At 39.5% G+C, this 27,779-nt stretch overlaps 1 protein-coding gene across 1 annotated transcript; it reads left to right on the top strand.

Annotated features, from left to right (window-relative positions):
* The first annotated feature begins 136 nt into the window (after nt 1-136).
* LOC147171653 (SR-related and CTD-associated factor 4-like) lies at nt 137-26,580 on the top strand. Its single transcript, XM_086080898.1, has 18 exons — nt 137-400; nt 3,084-3,167; nt 3,298-3,342; nt 3,896-4,057; nt 4,140-4,257; nt 6,083-6,204; nt 6,290-6,433; nt 6,510-6,580; nt 6,735-6,810; nt 7,958-8,026; nt 8,102-8,181; nt 8,305-8,486; nt 8,588-8,688; nt 8,829-8,942; nt 9,038-9,194; nt 9,280-9,380; nt 24,853-24,994; nt 25,896-26,580. The coding sequence occupies exons 1-18, from the start codon at nt 371-373 to the stop codon at nt 26,255-26,257; spliced, it is 2,160 nt and encodes a 719-aa protein (XP_085937024.1). The 5' UTR covers nt 137-370; the 3' UTR covers nt 26,258-26,580.
* Nucleotides 26,581-27,779: the final 1,199 nt, after the last annotated feature.

Here is a 27,779-nt window from a genome sequence, read left to right as displayed (position 1 = left end):
ATACTAACAGTACAATACTCCGAAATATTGTACAGTTATTAAATAAACTCCACTGGAGTTTACACGCCAACCTCACGATGGCAATAGTAGTCCAACCTCGCCTTGTTGCCAACAACCAAAGACGTCAGAGAAGAAGTCAGACGCGAGTGTGACGTCAGACGCTTGTCAGCACGTATTTCGGGGCGGTATGAAGCTAAAGCTAAAACGCGCTAAGCTAAACGATGTTATCCTTGAAGAACCCGTTTCTCGTTTTTCTTTCGCGTAGTGACGTTATTATCTCATTTGACATACATGGTGACGAATAACAATAATATATAAAAAAAAAAAAGTCGTATTTTTAACCGTGTTTGTGAACGCCAAATAAAGAAGAATGGAAGCGGTGAACGCGTTCAACATGGAGGTAAAGTTTGCTCGTGTTACGATCCTAGCTGGTCCAAAGGGCGACTGTAGCTAACGGGCAGCTATTGCTAATTCTGTGTATGAGTATCGATGGACAACGTACATCGAAAATGTACTTGGTTTAGCAATGAAATTCTTCTTCAATGTGCTGTGTGTTTCTTACAGTCGTCGATTGTTTGGAATCGTTAGCGACTGGTGCGTGCCAGCCCGTGAAGCGAGCTAGGCCTTTCGGGTTCTGTGCTAAGCTAACTGCTAATCGAGGTCGCACACAGGCCGCGTGATGAAATGTTGTTTGACTCCTGCCTGGTTTATATTCTAGTCACATGCAAAAGTAATACAACACGTCGTTTGTTTTCACCGTGGCGTGTAAAGGAACCGTTTGTATTGTGGCAATGTCAGACATGTTCGGAATTGTCATTATTCGTTGCCTTATAAGCGTTAAAGAACATTTTCAAAGTCTAGGGCGTGCAAATTCCATGCAATTGTACCATTATTTAGTATTGTCTTGTTACTAATCTCGTTTCAAATCATATGAGTAATCTGAAATAGTCTCAACACAAATGGGTCGATATTGTAAATAATTTTCATTTTCACATGTGCAACTCTGAGATCACAATGGCTCTACAGTACCAAATATAAAATACAAACCCAACAAGTATTTGTTTAAAAATGATAATAATAATAATAATAATAAGAATAATAAGTTGCCCTGGGGCAGGCTGACGGAAGCGTGGCTGCCACCACCAAACATTCGCACCTTCCATACACCAATGTGAGTAGCACTAGAGGCAACGTGCGTCAAGTGCCTTGCCCAAGGACACGACGACACATGGCTTGGGGAGAGCCGGGATCAAACAAGCCAACCTTCTGGTTACGGAACGACTGTCTACTCCCTGAGCCATGGCCGCCAAAATGGATTAGACTACAATAATTATACTGATTCAAAATCAAAAACATAAGCTTTGAACATTCATTGCTTGTTCAAAACTTGTTTAAATGCCACAATTAAATAGTAACTATTGCAAACCATCCATCCAGCATTCTGCCATTGGTGCAAAATTACAACTCACAATAACATTTGCATTAAGCACAATTTAAGAATAACATATTTTAATAATCCAGAAGGAAAGTGTCTTCATCCATACGTACCACAATTTCCCAATTTAGCTAAATTTCACGTTGTTGATTTAGAAAAATTCTGAATTAATAGAATTCTTTTGATTTATTGCCCAGCCCTAGTTTGTACCTTTTTATAAAAAATGAGAGAGATCAATATTATGAATTGTTTATTAAATAACTGAGCAACAGTGAAACAGTTGTAAATGAGCCAACAACTCACTTAGCTTGTTAACACAAAATATATAACAAATATCAACTAGGGGTGTTAAAAAAAAAAGATTTGGCAATATATCGCAATATTACAGTCCGCAATTCTCAAATTGATTCGATATGCGGCCAGATCGATGTTTAAACATACATTTTGTAATGGGAATTTTCAACAAAACGTCTTACTTAGCGTTAGGGTTCACATGTTAAGCATAGAAGAATGTTATGTTAATGGAACATTAAGCCATAATATTTTATTTCAATGCTGTTCAAACATGAAGCAGATTGTGACAGATTGTTTGTTAAATGCAGTGGCTCACAGTTAAAAGCCGCAAGTTTCAGATAAATAAATACATTTTCATACAAATCTTAAAGTGTACATGTACAAGCTTACTGATGAGTATTTTCTAATTTTGAGTTTTAAAAAAAAATCGCAATAATCAACGTATAGATTCGTCTCAAGATTAATCGGTATGTAATCGTGACCTATGAATCGCGCTACTGATCGAATCGCCAGGTACTAAGCAATTCACACTCCTAGTATCAACTAACAAACCCTCTTTATAATGGATTTGTCTGTGCAAATAGGATCGTTTGTGGATCAGGACCATTGTCAGAGATGCCCGATCCAATTTATGTTCTGATATCGGGGCTGATACCCGATACAAGTATCAGATCGAGCATGCCTAATTATAAATTTAGCGGTAGTACGAGTAGTAGCAGGGGTTTCTGTATTAGAACATATTGATTAGGGTTGTTTTAATCGGCCAATATTAGCTCTTTTAAGATGGGCCCATTGTTGTCAATTAGTTTTATTTCGCTTTTTTTTTTTTAAACACGCATTAACACATAAATTGTCATTTTTAGCATAAGACAAATATAATGAATACAAAAATAATAATCTAATGTTTGCAGATTTTGCTCAGTTATAATTTTTTGTAATTTGTTGTAAGTGATAAGAGACTAAAAAAATAATTTAATTAATTTAATTAAATTTTTTAAATGAATTGGTGATTGGCCCATTAATTGGTTATCAGAATTTTTATTCTGACAAATATCAGAATCAGTATTGACTTAAAAAAACAACAACATATTGGTAGTGCCCTACTTTAGCTAAACCTTATTTACTTTTCGCTCTCTATATTGATTGGTTTTGTTTTCTTATTTGTGTAACTGGAACTAGCAAAATAGTTGTCGTTACATAGCAATGTTTCAATTGCTAAGTGCAATGTAGTGTATTTGTTGCAAACTGAACATCATTTCAGAGACAATTTTGCCATTTGCTGCTCCGATTCAGCTGGATTAGATTGCATTTCCGCAAACTGATGGTTTTGTCTGTGTGCAATGCAATCCCTCAGTTGTTCTCCATGATCGACATGAAGCCTCCGATATCTCGGGCTAAGATGATGTCCGTTACCAAGGCGGCCATCAAAGCCATCAAGGTATAGCCATTGCTGTAACATGATATCAATGTCTAATTTGATCAAACCTTATGTGTCTTTGGTAGGCTGTTGTGGATTTGTCCGCAGTGACTGATGTCACCAATTGTCTTTTTGTTTGTTTTTTTATTAGCTCTACAAACATGTCGTCCAGATTGTTGAAAAGTTCATCAAGAGGGTATGTAGCTATTTTGTGCGAGATGGCATCGATGATGCAATCAATTAATTTCTGCTTTGTCTCTTAACTCATATGCTCCCAAAAACGTATAGACACGTTCTTTTTTTAAATATTGCCACGGTTCCATGTTTTTTATGCTAGAGCATACAAAAGGCTTTGCTGCAGCCTCTGACCTGAAGAGGTCGCTTAAAGAAATGGTAGTTATTACAAAAAATGGCCAGCAGGTAGCAGCAGAGTATAAGTGATCAACCAGGGCCATCTTGCAAAAAGCTCTTTCTCCCAGTGTTTTGAACAGGTTTGAGAATAATGATGAAACTTAGCTATATTCTTATGCTAATTGATACAAAATGGAAACAGATAGAAATATGTTTTTTTTCCTGAGGAAAAAGAGACTAATCTTTCTTTTGGTAGGTTACATGTTTTTATAACCACAGAACACAATATTCTGTGGGCTTTGCAAAATCGGTCAAAATCCAGTAAAACAGGAGCGAAGGGGGCTGCTTCAGTGAAAATGGCTGGGAGTGAATGAGTTAATTTGGTTTCTTGTCATCAGTGTAAACCAGAGCTCAAAGTGCCTGGCTTGTACGTGGTGGACTCCATCGTACGCCAGTCGCGTCATCAGTTTGGTGTGGACAAGGACGTCTTCGGGCCTCGCTTCTTGAAGAACTTCACAGACACCTTCCAAAATCTTTATAACTGCCCAGAGGACGATAAGGTATGCCGTCTTCATGCTTTTGCCGTGGTCAGTAATGACACAATGTGGAAAACTGAACTTATTTCTTCTCTGTTTGTATCAGACCAAAATTTTGCGCGTGTTGAACCTGTGGCAGAAGAACGCCGTCTTTGACATGGACATCATTCAGCCTCTGATGGACATGGCTGATAGTGTCCCGTCACCCATACCTTCTAGTGAAGGTAAGAAGGGATAATAATTGGAAATGGAAAAGGACACAAAGAGATGCTATTTTGGGGGGGGGGGGGGCAATTTAGGAAGTAGTGGAAATATCTTTCCCATGCAATATTTCAAAAAGCAGTTGAGAATTGTAAAATGTTATGTTATTATTGTTTATTTGGTACATCAATAGTGCTTGTGGCTCATCGTGACTCTCCCAAATAAAAATAAAAAAAGAGAAAAAAAATGTTCAAACATTTTTGTGAATATTTGACAATAAGAGAAATACCTACAACTTAAATGTTGTTTTTAAACATGAAGTCCCCACCGATAGTGCATGAGTGTCAAACCCGAGGCCTACCGGCCAGATGCAGCCTGCAGGAGCTTGAAAGGCCCGATTGACTTAAAATAAGAGTCTAACGTCTGCAAAGTTTGCCGATCCTGTTCCATCCTGTGTTGACGATATTCTGCCACTAGACTGCAGTGTAGGCTACCTGTCCGCAAAGCGATTTTCCCAACAAGTGGAATTGAGCAATGTAAATGATTAGAGCTGAACGATTAATCGCATTTTCAATTAAATCGCGATTTGACAAAACACAATCGCGTAAACTTGAAAAGCTGCGATTTAAATGCCCATTGACACATAGCGGAAGAAGAGAAAGAGGGTGGGGGAGCAGAAACGGCACCGCTGTAACGAAAGCCTGGCGCCTTAAGTGCACGTCATTTTGGTGAGTTTTTTTGTGTCGCAAATGTTATGTTTGATCTTGGTTTTAAAACAACACTTCACCACTGTGAGTTATGACTTTTCGGCTGCCGTACTGTCGTGCGTTTTGTTAACCAAGTGTCCACGCAAATGTGCGGCACCGGCTGATACATTTGAGTTGTCCTATATTTTGAGGTTAAATAGGTCTGTAATGTATGTGGCCATATGTTGCCGTCCGATTTCATGAATGAAAATTAGGACAGACGAAATGATTATTGCTCGTCATTACTCGGCGTCATTTAGGAGCCGCCGCCGTAGCCTCTTTTAATGTACATGTAATGTAGCGTTGGTGAACTAACCAGGCCAATCGGCGAACAAACGACAACTCTTTAATGACAATTTGCAAGTAACTGTCGGCCGTAACCACGCCAGAACACAACAGCTCCGAACGCGCTTAACTTACCAAAACAAAAGTCTGTGTTCCGTTCACGGGACCGTCCAGACCATGGAAAATTGCGCAACCTGCGACCCACCCAAAACGATTTCTACAGAATGCTAGTGTTTTTTTTTTTATCAAATCGGAAAATGTTACGTCATATAAGCAAGTATAATTTTAATTTGCCTACACTTTAGCATGTGTGAGTTTACTGACTGGAGATCGCTAAGTTTTAATTTTTAATATGTATATGGAATTTATTTATTGATAAATGCAGTGTTTAAAAAGTGCAGTGTTTACATGCCATGTTTCATGCAACATGAAAAGTTTGATATGTTGAAGTGGTAAATTGTAACTGTAATTGTAGTAGAAAAAAACTGTGATATAATTAATGGCTTCATTTGCCTTTTATCTTAAGGTCCTGTAATCTATAATAGATCTGATATTGTTTCTTATAATTAAATATTTAATAAATAACTTTTTGTTGGGTCAAAATTCATTCAAAAGTACCTTGAAAAATATAATCGCCGATGATGCCGCAATCCGTTTTACCGCCCAACCCTAGTACGTATTAATAAAACTGACAAAAGCTATAGCCATACCCTATCGAATCAAATTGTAGTCCATGGAATGTTATTAGAGAAATGCCCACTCCTACTAAAAATCCACGATGGAAAGTTTATGCTGGTATACCCCCACATGTGAACAGTTCCTAGAGAGCCACAGCCTCCTCCCACGACAGCGGCCCCCGTCGAACCTCCATCACAGATGCCCACTTCCGATGCCTTAGCTGCAGTGGCCCAGCTGTTCCAGTCCCCGCATGGTCAGGAGGTGAGTGTCAACTGTGAACTGTGCCACCAGCGATTCAGACTGCTCTCAAGAATTGTTCACGAAGCCCAAGTTTGTGTTCCTGTAGCTCCAGCGGATGCTTCAGAATTTGCAGCAGACCGAAAAGACCCACGTGGCCAACAATACAAATGGGCCGCATGCTCACCAGGTGAAAGTGGCCCAACCCGAAATGCATAATGCACACAGAGAAGAAAGAAACACCCTGGCCGAGGTAGTTGCATACTGTCAAAACATTCATATGCTTTATTTAATGTTTTGTAGCTGAAAATATGATAACATGTCCTCAGAAACTGCTAGACAGGTTCGATTACGATGACGAGCCTGAGGAGGTTGCAGCAAATGACACAGCATGCTCTTTGTGAGTAACCCTTTTGGATCCTATTGTAAAACATTAACAACTGATGCATGGAGAGAGACATTGCAAATGTTAATAATCACACTTGTTAACATGAAACATTGAAGTGAATATGTCCAATCACACCAAATATTCCTGTTGTTTTTTGTGCTGATAGAGACCTCGCTGGGCAGATGCACAAGATGGGGACTTTCCATCCACTTCCAATGGGACAGAATACAGGCGCCTTTGAGGTATGGACTCTTTTAACCCATTAAGGCCGGGAGCGCGCTTCTCCCTTTAAACCCGAGAGAGCGAATATGTCATTTTGTTTTGTTTTGACCAATTCCGTGGTCTCTTAGCCGATTAAATTCATCAAAATATGCACGAGAGGGTGATGTGGGCTTCGTAGGATGTCCTGTAATTTTATTTGTTTATGGTTGATGCGGATTCACGGGAGTTATGAAATAAATGACGCGATTGACAACGGCGCGGGAAGAATTCGAATCGGTGTAACGAGTCCACAGTGACATTGTTAAGAAATATGTTTGTAGATAATGAGGATGTTGAAAATGTTGACGGCTTTGTAACTGAACGGACGACGAATAATTACCACTCGATTACAACTGCTCTTCAGTGTTGAAGGTAGATATATATGGAGTTATATACCCGCAGATATGACATTTGCTTGTTGATTTAAAAAATATATATATTTAAGGTTTGGAATAATAAACTTAGGTGTGTGTGAACGCCTCAGGTGTAAGCTCTGAAAGGCTTTTGGAATTATGTTTCTATTTGCTTCAGGAGCTGAGATCAATTATTTTTAATATTGTTGAATTTCAAGTTTTCGGGGGGGGGGGCTCAAGTCACCCTTAGGCTTTAGAGGCATGTTTTGCCAGGCGCTTTAGGCCTTGATGGGTTAAGGGGGATTAAACCCAAGATCGCAAAACTTTAAACCTGTATATTTTCTATATCAGCTGCTGTTTACTTAAATCTATATAATACTTATACTTAAAAAATACATTGAAAACATTGCATCTACTCACTTAAGGGAGCAAGGTCTTCCCACTCGTGTAAGAGTGCTAATTCATGACAATGCTCTCACCAATTCCAGTCTGTAAACTATTCAACAACGAAAAACTGCATATTCAGTTTCATGACATATACAAAAACAAACATATTAAAACCATGATCATGGCCACCTAGTTGTCATGCCGATGAAAGCTGTACTTGATGTTATCCTTCAGTAGAGGCCAGGTGGGTTGAGCATTTAATTTTTATGAGACAGGATCACCCCCACAAAACAGGCTTATTTCAGGGTGGCTGGAAAAAAAAAACGTTTTCGCAATTTCTGGACATACTGCTAATACACTTGTGTGTGTGTATTTTTTTTAAAACCAGTATGGTGGAGTGGCAAGTGATGCCCACCGTAACATGTTGCCCGACGACGCCCAGAGCTCCAATTCAAAGGTATATCCAGTGGATGCAAAATGGAGGTGACACTGGCTACCATCTTGCTGTGTCATTTTGTCATTGTCTTAACAGATGGATTCAAGGGAGGAGCCATCTACACACGGAGAAGGCAGACACGGACCCTATGGCAAACAAACAAGATCCGGTTCCATGTAAGAGAAAGCAATTTCATAAATAACATGCCAGTTAGTGTAGACTCGGCCATGTTTTCATCATTCGCTGCAATGGACGCATGGAGATTATTCTGCGCTAAACCGCTTCAATCTCTCATGCAGCTCTCCAAGGAGAAGACGGTCACGCTCGTCGTCACACTCGAGGAGGAACAGGCACCGGAACTCCAGATCGCGCTCGAGAGAGAGCCGCTGGCGCTCCCGTTCGAAGGACAGAAACGAGCGAGAGCGCGACAGGCAGCGCCGGCAGAAAGGTCTCCCGAGCATCAAGAGCCAGACGCTCAGTGGTACGTACTCTGTCAGCAAGACATCCAATGAAAGTTGACTGATTCTATGTTTGGGTAAAAAGGCTCCCGTAGAGCAGCATTGATTTTGTTTTGTTTATTAGTGTGCAGCACAACACTGTGGGTTGGTCAGCTGGACAAGAAAACACAGCAGTCGGACGTCATCTCCCTCCTGGAGGAGTTTGGCCAGATTGAGTCTGTCAACGTAAGTGCGCTCCACGGAAAGTCCAGGTCATCACCAACTTCAAAAATATTTGAACTCGGTTAAAAAAAAAAATATATATATATATATATATATATATATATATATATATTTGAACTCTTATTAATCTATTTTGTTTGCAGATGATTCCCCCGAGAGGTTGCGCTTACATCGCGATGGTCCACCGACTTGATGCCTACACAGCCTTGAACAAGCTCAGTCGCGGCTCGTACAAAGTCAACCAGAAGCCTGTGAAGGTACAAGCTACGCCATCTAACCTTGATTTACAATTGTCGGCTAATTAGCCATCACCTTTTGATTCAATTTTGGATTTCTTTGTGCTCTCCTCTAGATTGCCTGGGCCTTAAACAAAGGCATAAAAGCAGCGCACAAAAAGTTCTGGGACGTGGAGCGAGGAGTCACCTTTATCCCCTGGGCCAAAGTGAAAGCCGAGGAGCTGGACAGCTTCCGAGAAGGCGGAATGCTGGACCCGGACACGCTCAGCGACGGTAAACAAAACTCTTCTTTCGTTTTTTTAGCCTATTTGAGAGAGTTATGCGTTCCTCACGTTGTCTCGCATTTCACATTATTCAGAGTGGATAAGCGCTCTGGACCTGAACAAGATACAGAAGGCGACTGTGAACGGCGCGCTTTGCAACGCGCCAGCAGACAGGACGGCCGAGGCTCAGATTCAGGTAACGCTAATGCAGTTTTTCAACTCTGTCCTTTCTCTTCCTGCTGTTGTTTTGTTTTTTAATAAGGCTCACTTCATCAGCTCGTGACGTGTTGGGGCAAATAAAATGTAGTTTCTGACAAGTAGAGAAACGTATGTGAATCAAACTCATTCTTTTGCACAGAAGTCACACGAATTTGCAAAACATTTAACTTGGTGCCATAAACTGTCTTCAGTACTGAAAATACAGCACTGTCGCATCCGGTCCCGTGGTCACACAAATGCCATTTAAAACTGGAAACAAGGAACCTTGCATTTGGGTTGCAAGACTGAATGATTTGGTGACGCATTTTCTCATCCAGACGCTCCTTTTGGTGAAGACAATATCGCAGTAATAGCCTCTCTGGAATTTCTTCAAATTTCACACAAATGAGTCAATGTCACAATGAGATGCCTTTTAAGGCATCCTAATTTCGCCAAAAGAAATCTGATCTTTTTTTATTCATAGTAGCTGTTATGAGGTTAGAAAGCGCGTTCGTCAACCTCCCGATGTTTTGTTTTGTTTTTTAAAGTGACTGCAAGTTGACAAGGTGGCCAGTGACATTATAAGCGATTGAATTTTGATTGCAGACTGCACTGTTTAACAAATCTATGGAATTTCTCAAAGGGTTTTATCATTTGATATTTCGCAATGAGAAGTAGACATGGTAAGCTTGGTAACATTTCACTACACACAATGAAAATGACAAAACCGTCAGCAGTGTTTCTGTTCTCTTCATTCATCGAGACGCCACTCCTTTGAGCCAGCGTAAAAAAAAACAACAACAAAATACCTCACTCGCGCTGAGCCAAAACGGCATTCCTGGGTTCGGGAACCAATTCCCTCTTTAACGTTTGCATTGGGACCTCTTTGAAATCCCACCAGCACCTACATGCCCCCACCCCCCCTTGTCGACCGCCGGGTAAATGTTCGTCGGGATTCCGAGCTCTGTGAACCAATTACTTGGTTATGGTCAGACCTTTTTGAAATACAAACAGCACCCAGCCCCCATCCCTCTGTTGACCGCAGCTGTTGGAAAAAATCTTACTGGAAACACTGGTAAGTGTTGTAAATATTTAGTTTGTGATGGTTTCACCCTCCATTGAAGGATACCATAGCTCATAGTAATGTCACTGAAATCAGCAGAGGTTTTCTTAAAGGGGCAGTTGCACCTTAATAATAGCATATAAAGTGCTTAACACAATAAATTAATTGCATAAAAAAAAGAACAGTTAACGCCATAAAACACAAAAAATACGGAGTCTCATGTTGAGAAAAGCTATAGAATAAAAATGTTTGATGACGGGTTTTAAAAATGTAAAGAGATGGTGTTATGTTAAAGTGCTTGACAATAATTTTGTTGATATTTTGTCAACAATGCATGTGTATATGCAGTAAATGGGCACATTTAAATAGACATTACTCCATCTTGTGATTGGATTGGTTAGCGTTTTTTCGAACCTCGCCAATCCAAAATGTTGATCATGTATTCTAACTGTAATGTTTCAGTGCAGAAAGTACTAGTCAGCTCAAAGGTAAATGTGTGTGTGTGGAATCTGTAAATGAATTTATGTCTATTAAAACTGCTTAGTCAGCTCATAGTTTATTTAGTGCATCGATCAGTCATATGTCAAGTTTGGGGAAGATGATGTAAACTGCTGTTTGCTTTTGTGAAGTATGAAAGGCTTTTTGTCTGGGCGCAGACTTTGATGTAGACACAGGTGACATGCTGTACCAAATTATCTAATGACAGTTGAATAATTTTATTTTTATTCATTTTAGATAAGCCATTGAACATGATTTTGGGGTCGAGATGATGTTTGTCGGCAACGGAATAGGATGCAATGTAAATTAGAATACCACCTTGAACAATGCGGTGTTCAGCGAGCTTAAGCAAGATGGCTTCTTTTTTTTTTCTGGACAAATTGTGATTTTGAACATGTGATGATTCCAACCGACAGCGACGATATGTAGGTATGCTCACTTTTTCAAAAGTGATACAATATAACAATTTGTTGTAAATTATCACGTGGACTTCAAAGCGCCGATTTGCGATCCCTGGTTCAGTGGTTTGAGAACTACTGCATTAGTGTAGTTGGTGCACTCCCATGACCATTTAACTAGCAATTAAGTTAAATGATATTCTAATTGTTGTATGTTATTGATGAACATTATTGCACCCATGCCTGTAATCGGAGCAAAAAGCAAGCTTATTTGCCACAGTCATAATGTTATGAAGACGTATGTGTTTATTCTTTGTGTGTTACAGTTGTGCTTGAAAGTTTAGGGTATGTAAATTTATTGAGTGCACTGTATGGTGAGAAAAAGGCTTTATTAGAAATTTGAAATGAGATAAATACAATGTTGCCATTAACTTCATGAAATTTTAAGGAAAAATAATATATTGGGATATATATGTCTTTCTTTAAAATCATGTGTAATTTATGAATTTATTTTGATTACTTGTGGTATCCGTATTTGGTATCGGTAGCAGTGAGTACGTATCGAAAAAGTGGTATCGAACATCCCTAATCCTGACCATACGCCATGACGTGCATGTGTTCTGTAAATGCAACTGACTCGCTTTCATTTTTTACAGGCAACTTACAATAATTCCATGTTTCAATCATAAGAATAATAGCTCCAATAAGAATATGACTTAATCATGTTAAAGCATTCATTCATTATCAAGTCACGTAGGCTAGAGGTGGTGAGCAAATAAGGTAGATGTGATTTTGTACACAGGAAAAACCCTGACTACGTTTTGTGCCAATAGCTTTTAGGCTATCATTCTATTTTTACTACAAAGTATAATTGTAGTACATTGGAGGTTTTTACCAGCCCGCTTTGGTTTCCATGCTAACCGTTAACCGTGCAGTTCAACCACACCTTGCAAATAATACTTATACAGGGAGTCCTCGAGTTACGTCGTACGCGACTTGCGTGCCTTGTCCTTATCACCTTCTTTTTCGTTAATTTCACACCGTGATCACGCCATTTTAAAGTTATTTAAAGTTGTGTTGTTGTTACCTCCAGCAACGCACGTCAATCAGTCTGCTCGACATCAGGCACGTCACGTTTCCATGTTTTAAGTTTGAATTAGCTCCGCTCTGCCGTCCATCAGCAATGAATGTCCATGCGGAAACACGAGATATTGGCTCCGGGTTGCTCAAATATATATTTTTAAATGACTGTACACAGTATTTTGATGTAAATATCAACTTTAACGGGAAATCCGACTCGAGTCGAAATTCGGGTTACATCGCCAGCGTAGGAATGGACTTGAGGACTCCTTGTACATTTTATACCACTATTTACCGTTCTGAACTCGTATTTGTGCTCGCAAGTCGTAAAAAAATCGTCCGATCAATAATTAGAAAAGTAATTAGAAAAATGTTGTTGATCGGCTCACTTTAAATCATGGTACCATTATTATGAAATTGGCTTCTTGAGTTGTGTACCGCAGGTTGTCAACTGAACTGCCACCGTATCTAAATTTGCATCTACTGCCACTGGCTGGATTTCCCCACTCATTTTATGCAGCGTAATCATCTATTAACAATTGAATACTGTACTCATATTTTGTCCACAAATATTTGCCTTAGAGTGATAGAAAATTGAATCACAATCCAGTAAATCATGAACAAAACAAAAATTATGGTTGAAGCCTTTGGAGAGGTAGAAAACACATTTGGTGGAATTTGAGAAATCATGCATCTGCTCTGTGGATTTGCGATGCAATTTCATGGCTTCCTTCTTGGTCCATGCTGCGCCTCTCCACAAAGTTAAGCGGAAATTCGTTGTTTTGGATTCAATCAGGTAATGCACACACAAAAGCCCAGACCTACAAAACATGGGGACGTTCAAGTGGCACTCAGGAATGGAATAGTGCAACAATTTGAATTAGTGCAAAACTTTTTCAGACAGCAGACATTTGCTTTAGATACCAGTTCATATAAGTCAAACAAACATTACATAGCGGCGAGCACTTATCCTCACTGTGGCTGCAGGTGAGCTTAAGTCTGACTTTGGGGTGAGCAGAGGATGGCAAAATACCCTTGACTGTTTGCCAAGAACAATATAGGCAAATACTCACCTTCACAACTACGCAAAATTTAGTCTTGTTGAAGCTACCATACAGGTTTTTAGAACGGGAAAGGAAGCTGGAGTACCCGGAGAGAGGATGGAAATCTCCACACGGGGATGCCGGAGCTGAGATTTGAAACCTAGAACTGTTAGGAAGACATGTTAAGCAGTAACCAGTTGGCTGCTCCAAGAAAAAGACTAAAATGCAAAATTGTATTTCCAGGAGAAATAGCGAAACATTTTCCGCCATTGTAAAACACGTAAAAATGTACACGAAACAAAATCGTAGACATGCAAGCAAAGGAACTGAGTTGAGGTGCCTTGCTCAACGGTACCTGTACACTTCTCAGGAAGACCCAAGAGGAGAGAGAAAAGCTAATACTTGTAGTCCATTTCATCAATAACAAACCTTTCAAAAAGGAAACCTGATGAGGCGCGAGGCACGGGTTGAACGTCACAATTGTGTCCCTGTTGCATGAACTGGCACGTCAACCAACGTGATGTGCCGCTAGCGGTCCGAAGCACAGAGGAGGCTGCTGGACAAGGAAGGCCCAACATTTGTGCTCCCCTGTAAGTACAAGCCAGCTTTGGGGTTTGCTGGGATGGATCCATACCAAAATATGAAATGCACAAGTCATCAACTCATTTTGCCGAGCTCTAAATTGACATTGGTGTTCTCACTGGTGTCGGTTTTACCCGAACTCGGCAACGTGTTGATGAAAAGCGTAATGATCAATGCAGGCCTTTCTTGAGCTTTTCACGCCATTTTAGACTGACTTCAACAAAACGCTGGCTCTGCTCGTCAAGTAAGCACCAAGCGGAGTTTCCGCTTGTTCTGATTGGACCCTCAAGGATCGCGTGACACCAATCCTTGGTCCAATCAGTGTCTGGTTTTCAAAACCTATTGACTGAAAATCATCCACATTTCCCTATAAAACAAAAAAATGATGCTCCTATTGTGTCGATTAACCATAAATTCTGGAAAAGATGTTTTCTCTTCCAATGGCCCTTTTCAACAAAATTCAAGATGGACGCGCGATGTCTGCCTGTCATGAGCTCGTCTTGATTTTACAACAAACGATGTCATTAAAAGGACTCTACTCTCCAAATCACTTCCAACACTGGCTGCTTGGAACAATTGGGATCATATATCATGTAAATGTATGTTTAGTTCTTTGCGGAATCACAACTGGCTCATGCAAACTGTCGCATCTTAATTTTTTAAGCTGCTATATCCTCTTTTCATGGAGGAAAAGCTTAGCAACCACTCTTCTATCTAGAATACCGAACACTGATTGCGGCTCGTCTGGGCGAATTTCTTAGTTGGAGATCGCTGAAGTGTGATCCCTGACACACGCCCAAATTGGCTACTTCCAACTAAAATGGCTGACTTCCTGTTAAATTTCGTGCATGGGTCCCTGACATGTTTTTGTGGTAGCAAATATCGCATTGGTTGGCAAAACTTCTGTCAGGGACGTTTTTTACCCCTAATTTCGGGTTGCAATGATTGTTGGCTCTTCTGGAATTTTAAGAGCCCTACGATGAGGATCCATTCGTCGAATAAAGAACAACTCCAAGACAGCCTTTGCCACTCCTCGGTTCATAAACTTTCATTTGAATGTCCTACTTTCCAGTACTTAGCTTGTTTTCCCTTAAGCCTGGAGAATAAAAATAAATAATAAAAGCATTTGAAATCTAGACTTAGATGGCAGGTGTCCAAACTATGGTCAACCTTTTTTGCAGTCCACCATCCTTTTATTTATTTTTTATTTTTAGAAGCCCTTGGCATACTAACTAAACAAGTGAGCAACATTTGCTGACGCTTACTATAATTATTAATTAATATAATTAATATTGTAAGTTCATTGTGTGATGATGGAAACTTGGTACTCTTCTGAAAAAATCTGAATACAAAAAAACCTATTTATTTTACTAGCTGTCTGGGACACCAGTTGAGAATCACTGCTTTAAAGATATAAAATGACTACAGTCCTGAAATAGTAACATTTCTGCCAAAAATGAAGTCACAGTTGCCTTATTAGCATTAAATACAAAGCTGTGATGTAGCAGTCACTCAAAACTAAAAGATGTTTTAAAATAATATAACGACTTGACGGCTCCGCAAACTAAATGGAAAAAAACCGTGCTGGTTTTTACTTAATTTTAATCTTAAAACTGGAGGTGAATTTGTTGTGCAGCTGCCTGTTTGAGTGAACAAAAGTACAAAGGAATACCGTTGAAGCTATGTTGGGTTTTCGATCAAAGAAGGGGATGCCCTGCCCTGCCCTGCCCGGCTGGTGGGATTAACAAGGAGCTGCCGCTGATGGGATGAGACAAGCCTGGTAAGAGCCGACGTGGCATGAAAGCTGATTCACTTCACATCTCTTTTGCGAAAGCAATAACAACCGTTGATAACAAAGTGTACAGTATCCATTTGCAGCTACGTTCTTTTGTGTGTGACAGCCCACATCATCTAACCCTTCTTTTATGCCATCCGTCATAATTGGCCCATTCTAGTGATTTTCAGTAACAGCTTGGGATGGCTCCAAGATTTTTTTTTTTCTCTCTCCCAGAGCTAAGGTGGTGCTTGACTGATACACGAGGCGAAGAAAATAATTTCTAAATATATTTTAGAATATGAAACAAAATGCTGAATTTCTGACAGGTATAGTCCCACTTGGCACTAGTGTAGTGTCATCACTGGGGAGGAAAAATACACATTTAAAACATGAAACATTATTTATATATATATATAATGTGTATGTTGACCAGCTACAAGGTGCTACATAGGTCTTTATATTCACAAAAACAAAGGTTTAAAGAAATGCTGTAAATACTGGCAGAGTAGAGAGGTAAAAAAAAAAAAAAATAATCCTAAACCATTTCAGGGGGTGGCCATTTTTCCACTTAAGGTGACTGAAAATGACAAAACAGTTGCTCAGAGTTGAGATAATGAGCAAACATGCTCACCTGGTTACTGAGTTTGGTCATGTGATGTTCGCGAGATGAGTCATGATTGGTTGTTAGCTGAGCTCTGAGCAATTGTGATTTCCAGTCCACAGCAAGTGGCAAAATGACCGCCCCCCCCCCCCTGAGGTGGCTTTTGCTAGATTTTCCACAAATGTGACATTAATCAGAATACCGCGTTTAGACGAGTGGGGCTTCATCAAACATACTATTGTAAAGAACATTTTTGGGTTGCCTTCCCCTTTTAATGACATTGCAATGTGTGTGTTTTTGAAAGCAGTTTGGAGAATGGATGGATGTTGAAACATGCAGTGGGTCAAATTGACCCGTGAATTTTCCAGGAACGAACATAAGAGGAGGGTTAAAGAAAACAAATCAAATCTGGATTGCAGGTTTTGGCACAAATGTTGCCGTGGAGGTGAATTTTAACACACACACACACACAGTAGTTGCATAACATTTTGTATTGTGACTCAACCTCATAAATTAATAGATGTCATGCATATTCAATACAATATGACCCCCCCAAAATGACTTTTACATTGGCTTATTATACTTAAATTTTTACAATTATTTAACTCATTTTATAGGATTTAATTGTTAAGTTCTCTATGAGCAGTTTTCAACGACTGCTGGCTTAATTGATGACTTTTTTTTATGTGTATTTTATTACAAACTTCAATTGGAAATGAAACATAATCCCCGCACCCAAAATTAAAAAAAAAACTTCCCACCATATTCATCTCCATAGAATCTACAATCTTTGGCTCATTAGGCTGAATTGACTCTTGTTGCTGAGATGTTAGAGGGTTGAGGCACGCGGATGACATGTGCATGTTTTATTCATTGAACTTCAGTGACCTTCCGATTCCGCTGTGTGAGCGTGTATGATCAGAGGGCATTTGTGTGTCAGGCCACCCCGTGCAGGAGAAGTCATCCTTGCAATGAGAGAGGATCTCTGCTCTGCCTCCACAGATGAAACCTCTTGGTTGTTAAGTGATGTCACCGCTGAGCTTTACAGACGTGGTTGGTCTGTTGGGGGGGGGGGGGGGGGGGGGATACAATATTAGTGATCTAACACCCACCAAAACATGATTTCACAGGATTCAATTTGTATGCTGTATATATATTTTCTCTATCAGAGGTGTCAGATCCAGGTCCAGAATGTAAAAAATCCTGCCACAGTTTGGCTTTAGCCTCAAGTGCTAGTTAGCTTGCGAGCTAGCTAGCTAGTATGGAGGACTAAAACTGCCAAAATTCAAAACAAGTGACTAAATAAATTACTAAAAGTAAAAATACAAACTGATACAGAAAATATAATTCATAAATTAAATTGAAAAATAATGCATAAATTAAATAAAGATTCAAAAACTAAATATAAAATAAAGGCCGAAATAAATAAAAAATTGATATATAAATAGAATAAAATACCAATCAATAAATTAAAAACGCTCTGCTGTCACATTTGTTATTCAAATGAGGGGGCGGTTCTAAGCTTGCCTTGGGTTGGACTCCATTGCAAACTGCCTTTTATTGGGCGAATGAGCAGCCCGGCAAACAAGAAAGTCTTTCATTGCAGAGTTCCAGCAATGGACGACTATCTTTTCGCTTTTAGTCATTTATTTATTTATTGAATCATTTTATTTCATTTGAATTTTGACCGTTTTGGTCCTCCATAGCTACCACCCAATGGTGCTTGTTTAGCTGCTAGGGAGCTAGCTAGCTAGGGAGCTAGCACTAGGTGCTAAAGCCAAACTGTGGCAGAGTTTTAACTTTCTGGACCGGGATTTGCCACCTTGGCTTTCTACCACATTTTAACCTGTAAAGTATCAGAGCTTGTTTTTCTGCAGATTGGTCAGTTAAAAAATTAAGTCACAGATCATATATAATAAGTTTTTTCTAATATAGTAATACTTTGATATGAATAACCCACCAGAGTGTGGCAACTAAGCAATACTATCTTTTTTAAATACAGCTCTTCTATTGGATTTCATTAAATTGTGCACATATGTTGTAGATAATTGTATTGTGTATTGCAGAAAAGAAGTACTTTGTACATGTATATCCTTTTAACAGAGATTTGACTTTGAAAGTTAGTATTTAAAATATAATGTTCTTGTGAACCGTAATGAAATGTATGAAAGCAAGAGTGTAAATGATCCATTTAACATCTGGGCAACATAAGTAGGAAATTGACTCATGGTAACAAACTGACTTATCGACGCCTTCTTAAAATAATCATTGTCATTTTTCCAGAAAACAAAAAATTTAACCCTTTGTATCATGAGATGAATTTTAAAAAATGACTTAGCATAATGTCATCCTCTTAAAATAATTGCCTATTCCAATCGTTTATCAGATGAAATCAGCAGCAGACAAATACAATTGAAATGAGGCCAATCGTGATTACACAGCGAAAATTAATATTGAAATTGAGTTCATGTTTATGACCAAAATATGCACAAAATGTTTTCCCACTTCGCTCCATATTTCACTAATAAAACAAAATTTCTGACGTGAGCCCAAAAGGAAGGCAACAAAGTTGCAGCAAAGAAGAATCTCACCATTGAGGTTGCTTGCACGTGAACGCGAATCAATTCAAATTAGAGGCACCGGCACAATCTAATGAGATCCAATACAAGAGACGTGAAAATTGTATTAAGGTGCTCTTATTGTATTGTTAAACTTAGGACTGCTCGATTAAGAAGAAAATATTCATCACTATTATTTTGGTAATAATTGAAATCACGATAAGATTGATCGTTTATTTTTTGGGTACAAACAAGAAAATTAAAAAACGTTTAAAAATTTTTTTTAAGACAAATAAAATTATTACTAAGTTACTTTTGGATTAAACCAAATGTAATAGTTATTTAAAATTTTAAAAAGGTCCAAATTAATCAACTCAAAATTAGTGTTGTGTGTATTTATATATATTTTTTACGATTATGCTGATTTTGTAATTGCTGAGTGTAATAATTTAAATTGTAATTGAATTTTGATTAATTGACCAGCCCAACTAAAACTTTATTAGTGTTATTGTAGTAACAACATTAGAGGACATGAAGAAAAACGTGTCTTTATTCCTCATTTTTCATCTATTGTAAATGTATCATGCGAGTGATTAATTGCGTCGTGTTACAGGCCTTGCGTTTTATTTTTTGGGTCTCGTATAAGTGACATCTCCCAAAAAGGCCTCAGCGAAAATGCAGCTTCTGGTTTTGACGGGTGTTTGGCGTGATAACCATAGAGCTGGAAATGGAAGTTCATGCAACACAACAGCTTGTCACTGTCATGGTTGCTCACAAAAAAAAAAATGGCTTCAGCAACAATAAAGCTAAAGCTGTCTTTACACACTGAGCTGGGACTTACAAAGCCAATTCCATGCAATGATTGTGTTCAACACAAAAACGCAAAACAACGATTTGCAAATCATGTGCAATCTATATTTCATGCACTACAAAGACAAGATATTTCATGTTCAAAGTGGTAAACCTATTAAATAATCTACTTAGACTTGTTATGGCTGCATTAAGTTCCAAAAAGAGACTGGGAAAGTTGAGGAATGCTCATCAAACACCTGTTCGGAACATCCCGTCCCGCAGGTGAACAGACTCTTTGGGAACAACGTGATTGGGAATAAAAGGAGCTTCCCTGAATTGCGGTCATTCGCAAGCAAAAATGGGGCGAGCTTCACCTCTTTGTCAACAATTGCGTGAGAAAATAGTCAAAGAATTTAACTCATTCACTCCCAGCCATTTTCACTGAAGCCACCCCCTTCGCTCACGGCTGTTTTACTGGATTTTGATTGATTTTGCAGCGCCAACAGAATATTCTGTTCTATTGCTATAAAAACATGAGATTTCAATCTGTTTCCATTTTGCAGCAATTAGCATTAGAATATAGCTAAGTTTCATCATTATTCACAAATTCGTATTACAACACTGGGGGAAAGAGCTTTTTTGCAACATGGCCCTGGTTGATCTCTTATACTCTGCTGCCACCTGCTGGTCATTTTTTTGTAATAACCACCATTGCTTTAAGTGACTTCTTCAGGTCAGAAGCTGCATCAAAGCCTTCTGTATGCTCCAGCATAAAAAAACGTATAAATACATCTTTGGGAGCATCGTAACATTTAAAATAGAACGTATTTATACGTTTTTGGGACAAATGAGTTAAGGGCAATGTTCCTCAACGTACAATTGCAAGGAATTTAGGGATTCCATCATCGACGGTCCTTAATACCATCACAAGGTTCTGAGAATCTGGACAAATCAAAGCCGAAAACCAACATTTAATGGCCGTGACCTTCGATCCCTCGGACGGCACTGCATCAAAACCCGACATCAATGTGTCAGGAACACTTCAGGAAACCAACGTCCGTAAGTACAGTTTGCCGCCAAAGATGTAAGCGCAACTCTACTATGCAACGCAAAAGTCATTTATCAACAACAACCCAAAAACGCCGCCGGCCTCATCGAAGATGGACTGATGCAAAGTGGAAAAGTATTTTGCGGTCTGACGAGTCCACATTTCAAATAGTTTTTGGAAATTGTGGACGTTGCATCGTCTGAGCCAAAAAGGAAAAGAACCATCCGGACTGTTGCGGACGCAAAGTTCAAAACCGGCATCTGTGAAAGCAGTATGGGGCTGCGTTCGTACCAACGCCGCCGTCCGAGCATCGTCATTTTCATGGACGACCCTGCTTATTTCGGCAAACCCCATTCGTCGTGTTGTCACAACAGTCTGGCTTTGTAGTGAAAGAGTTGCAGGTACGAGACTGGCCTGCCCGCAGTCCAGACCTGTGGCGCGTTATGAAGTGTGAAATACTCGAACAAAGACCCCGCAGCGTAGGAAGAATTCTTGAAAGAATCGCAACTTTTTGGCCATAAAATGATAAGTTAATGATTATTTGCTACAAACAATAAAGTTGATCAGTTTGAACATGACATTTGTCGTCTTGTATTCAACTAAATATAGGTTGAAGATGATTTGCAAATCATTGCATTGTTTTTATTTATGTTTAACACTGGGCCAGGGTTTTAAAAATCGAAGAATCGATATCCAATCGAGTTTCCTTTTCGAGCCTGATATCGATTCATAAAACCGTCAATCGGTTATTTTAGTATCTCTTTTCCCCATAAATGTATAAGAATAGAATTTTAAAGGCCAAGGTTTTTTTGTTTTTTTTTTGTATTTCACTGTTTTCTTGACATTTGTTTAATTTGCTTCCATTTTTCCTTTCGGACACATTATTACAGGTTACATCGATCACGTGATATCATTTGCAACATTGACATCCGCAAGAAGGGCTGACGGGTCGAAGCCATGACTTATTAGTAACCCGTCCCCATCGATTCTTACTACACGCATCAGTCGTATACATTGATTATGATTATGATTATGATTATGATGATGCGTCCTTTATTCTCTTGAATATCTGTTCACATGAATTTTTATTAAATATTAAATATATTAAATATTTTCGTACATTTATGAAAAAACAAGATTTATTGTACTTTAAGACAATTCAGAATCTTCTTCATTTATATATATACAATTATTGAATTAGAATTATGAAAATATTTTCATCTCATCCTTGCTGATGTCAATGTTTGTCTAACATTGAAGTGATTATACCACTAATGAATTCAACCTGTTACTTCCTTCACACAATTTAATTGGGAATTTAAAGGGATATTTGACTCATTGAGCCATTTTCAGCAGTGAAAAGTTCATATTTTGTCCAGGTTTCATTTCGATAATTTCATTATTTTTCACGTACAAAAAATACTGATACTAATACGACCAATCATTGCTCATTTTATTGACCAAACCCAGAACACAGGTGAGCCATGATTGGTTGTTACCTGCTTCCTCAGCACAGGTGATGTCATCTTCAGTCGACAGCAAGTGGAAGAATTTGTTTTTAAAGGTATTAATTGTACATGAAAAATAATGAAGTTATCACATTAATTATATAAAAAAATATTAACTTTTTACTGCTCAATGAGTCAAGTATCCCTTTTTGTTTTTATCATGTCCTTGATATTTAAGAAGATTTGATGTTCCGTAAGTGATCGATATCGGTGAATCAAAAAAATCGAATCGAACTGAACTCTTGTGAATTTAAAATCAATCGATTGAGGAAATTACAATCGATACCCAGCCCTATTTAACACCGTGTCCCATCGTCATTGGAAAAATCCTGGTCCAGAAAGTCAAAACCCTGCTACAGTTTGGCATTAGCTCCTTGTGCTAGCTAGCTAGCTCGCTAGCGGGTATCCAAGCACCCGGGGAGCTAGCTAGGTAGCTCGCTAGCTAGCAACTGGGGCCAAACTGTGGCAGGGTTCTGACTTTCTGGACCTGGATTTGCCACCTCTGGTCGCCAGCCAATCGCATGACACATACAGACAAAAGAAACATTAACTCTCACATTCACACCTATAGACAATTTGGAGTTTTTGGAATGCGAGTGCAAACTGGAAAACCCACACGAGCACGGCAAATTCAGCAGAGGAAGTCCAGAGCCCGGATTGGAACCCACAACCGTAGAGCTGTGATGTAACGCGATGCCGGGTGAAATTCCTTCCGTCCTAATGCACGGCGAAGGTACTTAATTCATTTGCTCCCAAAAAACGTATAAATATGTTCTATTTTAAAGACATATTTATACTTTAAAAAAAAAATGTTTTATGCTAGAGCATACAGAAGGCTTTGATGCAGCCTTTGAACTAAAGAAAATGCTTGAAGCAATGGCAGTTATTACAAAAACGGCCAACAGGTGGCAGCAGCGTATAAGAGATCAACCAGGGCCATGTTGCAAACAAGCTCTTTCTCACAGTGTTTTAAATAGATTTGTGAACAACGATGAAAGCTGTATTCTAATGCCAATTGCTGTAAAACGGAAATGGATCTTTCTTTTGGTAGGTTCCATGTTTTTATAGCCATAGAACACAATATTCTGTGGGCCTTGCAAAATCAGACAAAATACAGTAAAACAGCCGGGAGCGAAGGGGGTTGCTTCAGTGAAAATGGCTGGGAGTCAATGAGTTAAAAAAGTGAGCTTTTTTTTTTATGTGAGTCTCACCTCCCACGCACAATTTATGTTGTCATCAACCGGCAAATGTGTTGCTTTTGTCCTGCCAAAAACGAATTTGAGTCAGACAACAGAAGTTCGACATCAACGAAGTCAGCTAATATTCAACAAGCTTTTAGTTCTCGGCGCTTGTCGCTCCCGTCAGTCACGGCCTTCGCAAAGTACTACCGTGGAACTACATTTCGACAACTCACGACGTTCCTCCAAATATTTTCGAGCTTCGCGCTCGTGTGAACCTTCGCTAAAACAAAACCTGCACGCGATGGAACAACAACAAGGGTTTGGATAGTTGCCACAAGATGGCCGAAACTTTCAATGAAGTTCCTCAATTCACGGCAAGTTGTTCGCAAGGCACGAAAGATGTCACAAGATGGCGGTGGCACAAAAAACAACAACACAGAACTGCTGAGTTCTTAAGCACATATGGAAAATTGGTAACCCCCCCCCTCCCTCGGGAAAAATAAAGTAGAAGATTTGTCATAAGACTTTTTCTCAGTGACTTTTTAATCTGGCAAATGTGTTTAAATTGCACCCAAAGCAAAGTGGATGCCTGAGACGTTCAGGATTATGATGAGCCCTTAAAAAATATATATATATAAAAAAAAAAAGAGTGGGCGGGAGGCGTTGTGGACAATTTTTATATTGCCAGCATATTGCTGCTATGCTATAGTGACATATATACCCCCCCCCCCCCTCCTTGATGCAGAAATGCAAATGTTGCACTGGATGTCCGCCATCGTGGATGCCCGGAGCCTCGTTGGCCCCCCACTTTTCTACGGCCCTGCACAAGAGCAAAGTGTTTTATTGTACTTGAAATGAGTTTCGTAAAGCGGAGCAAACCTTTTCCTGCACGTACGACGGTTGACTTGGTCAAGAATAACTAAATGAGTTTTGAGACACGCCTGCCAAACACAAATGGCCGACCGTCCCTGCTTTGTTTTCATGATTCTTGTTGCGTTTTTGCATCTTTTACCTTTTGATGTTTGAACGATAGGCCAAATGTTACTTCAAAGAAAACAACTTTTGGAACATTTTGAATGTCGATATTAAGACAACTGTAACGTTGTGGTGCATCAACTGTGATGCTAATTCTATTGTTTTAAAATGTGCATAAATAATAAATGTATAATTTAAAAAAACAATAATATAATAAATAAAATGTATAACAGTATTTGTATTCAATTTGACATTCATAATATCTGTTGATCCGAGCGGCACCTGAAGAAGTTCCACCGTATCGTCGTCAACGTTTCTGCTGCAATCGTGACTCGAGGCTTTAAATTGCACTCGTCTGTCTTGCAGATTCCTGCCGTCCAGCAGGAGGCGCCCATCGGAAGCCCGCCGCCCTTCCTGTCCCCGGGAATGCTGTCTCCCGTTGCCTTTCCTCCCCTGGGGGGCTCGATGCTCGTGCCCCCCGAGTCGAGGCCTGAAGCCACCGCAGCAGGTAGGACATTCGCAAAGGTCAAAGGTGTCCAAACCGCGGCCCGGGGACCTTTTGCGGCCCGCTACCTGTTGTGTAATGGCCCGTGGCATGTGCAAAAATGAACTATTGACATGGCTCATGCCAGCAAATGTAGAAAAATTGACATTTTGCTTTATCACGTTAGTGCACATTTCAGTCGTGGGTTTGAGGCCGGCGCGCGAATAGCGAAGATCCACCAATAATTGACAGCACTGAATAAAAAAAAAATATATAGATTTTATTAATTTTTTTCCCAAAAACTCTGACATGATCGGGGAATATTTGGTACATAAAGAAATGTGTACCATGTTAAGTTAAAATAATAATAATCTTAACATTCTTCAGTGTCTTCGTTGAGCTCTTTTTGAACAGATTGTGGGCTACTCAGGTTGTCCTTGATGCTAACTAGTACAAGCTGGCACCATGTGTTTGTTTGTTTTTAAAGACAATGCACATGAATCAAAAAACATCGTTTGACAGTGTCTCTTTCGTCTAACCTCCCTACGCCCCCCCCCCCTCCTTTGCTCACCCCTCCCCTCTCTGCTCACGAGAAAGTGGGGGGGAAATAATTGGAGGCAATTGACTTCAAACTGGTGGCTCGTTTACTCAACTCTGCAGGCAGCCAATCATATTGTGCCTTGCTTAGATGTCCCCTCGTAAAAATAAAAGAAGAGCTCCTTACGAGTGACGGACAGCTTTTTCGATTATTTGAATCCTTGACTTTTTAAAACCACGGTAACCCGTCAAGCCATTAATCGGTGCATGCCTACTTTCAACATTTAAACATGTTCTCGTACCCTTCGATGCAACTGTGACAAATGTGATCAATTGAAGAAAAGAAAAATCCCTCCCAAATCTCTGATCCGATGTCTTTTCCGCGCAGCCGTCAAATCGCCAACGGAGTCGACGCCCACCCCCGCAGGAGACAAACCCTCGGACCGCCAGCTCAGCTCCCCCGCCATCCGCTTGCTGGCCCCTCCGCCGGGACTCCCCCCGATGCGTCCGCCTCATCATCCTCCTCCGAACCTGCCGCCCTTCCACTCGCCCCCCATGATGCCCGCGGGACCCATGTTCTCCCCGGAAAGGTTCCGGATGGCCCTGCCCTACCCCCCTCGCGGCCCCATGCTCCACCGGCCCCCCTTTATGCAGCAGGAGGGCGGGATGGCGAGGCGGGCGGGGCCGCCTTTCAGAGGGAGGCCGGGCTTCGGAGGCCCGCCCCCCCACCAACCCAGAGGGGGCTGGTGATAAACCTCACGTTGCCCATCCTGGCTGTAAATATTGTACATGCTTGCCATCGTTTGCTATCTTTTTGTATATTTGAAGGAAAAATAAATCTAGTTTAAGTGTTGAAGTACAAAAAAAAGCTTTATTGACAAAGTTTCCGTTTAAAAGGAGCCAAAAGTGTGTTGTGTTTAGTCACCTGCATTCTTCTTCACCTTTTGATGCTGAAAGTTAAAAGTTGTTATGTTGTTGGGGCGCCCTCCGGTGGCAGAACTGCCATGATTGACCAGCATCATTATGTGACTATATTAAAAAAAAAAGAAAAAAACACATTGTTTTTAATCCACAAATTTTCTTTCTTTTTCTTTTTTTTAATCCAATGAGTTTGAATGGGGCTTGATATTATTGCTAGTTGGTGTGATATAAGTAAAATAACCAAATTGAGCAAGTCGTGGTCCAAGTTCCGCGATCATTTAATGAGAGTAATTAGAAAAACAAAAAGGAAAATTTTAACATCAAATTCAACATCAACAACTTGAGAAAAAAATATAAGAATTTCAATATATACAGTCATGCTCAAAACAATGAATGTTTATATTACAATCATTTTGACTCGGACTGTTACTGTTTTGTGGATCTCAATATTATGGAATTTTATTGTTTTAAAAAGTGAAACTCAAAGATTCGCTGCACACAGAGTGAATTATTTCTTAATTTTTTTTTTAAATATATATAACAATAATAATAGTCACTTAACATGCATTGACTAAATTAATGAATAAATAAATGTAAGATGAATTCTTAAATTGAATAACTGAGTTAAAATGATATGGCGTATTATTATAGTGCATGAATAAATAGAATCAATCCTAGTTCATGACCTTTAGTCGCTATTTTCAGGCATGTTGTGTCACCTGACCACATTGATGCACACGACTCTGATTTTAAATGTCTCTTATTGGATTATTAGTGACAACGTAAAATGAAGTGACGTTTAGAGAGGAAAAATGTGGTCACGTTTGAGCTGCTAATCATTTCAAAATGATACTGTTGATATAAACACAAATATTGGAACTCCTAAGTAAATGTATTGCACATTTTTTTTCTCCATAAAAGCTAATTTTGTCATCATGGAGGACAAAGGGACACAGAAAAGAAAAGAAAACCCTCGTATGTTTTTTTTTTCTGGGGGGGCTAATAAGAAGTTTATCCCTTTTTTAGAATCATTTGGGGGGACTTTTTTTTCCCCTTTTTTAAAAATGCAATAATAATGGCGGTTTTTTTTGCTATTCGCAGACAGGCCCCTTTATCCCGCGAATAGCGAGGGAGTTATATTCGATTTTTATAAACCATAACAATTAAAGCTCTGTTTAGGGATTCGTTTATGCACGGTCTTCGAGGCGGAATTATGGGATGCCGTGTGTTTATGAGCCACAATCAACAATTGGTTAGCCACGCCCACCAGCAAATCAATGAGGATTCGGCGGCTCGCATCTGATTGGCTGCGCGCGCCGAGTGACGTCCACTTGCATCTACTTGCACGCAT

Source organism: Leptonotus elevatus, chromosome 7 (assembly GCF_054856555.1).
Source record: "Leptonotus elevatus isolate MCC_2025b chromosome 7, RoL_Lele_1.0, whole genome shotgun sequence".
In the NCBI taxonomy this organism is placed as follows: Eukaryota; Metazoa; Chordata; class Actinopteri; order Syngnathiformes; family Syngnathidae; genus Leptonotus; species Leptonotus elevatus.
Note: the sequence above shows the minus strand (reverse complement) of the source record. Positions and strands in the feature narration are given on the sequence as shown.

What these genes read in the sequence shown, in the direction of transcription:
- LOC147171653 (XM_086080898.1), top strand. Translation starts at nt 371, where the DNA reads ATGGAAGCGGTGAACGCGTTCAACATGGAG. An exon ending in CGGCCATCAAAGCCATCAAG is followed by an intron (nt 3,168 to 3,297) that starts GTATAGCCATTG and finishes TTTTTTTATTAG; the next exon opens with CTCTACAAACATGTCGTCCA. An exon ending in CCCAGAGCTCCAATTCAAAG is followed by an intron (nt 8,027 to 8,101) that starts GTATATCCAGTG and finishes TTGTCTTAACAG; the next exon opens with ATGGATTCAAGGGAGGAGCC.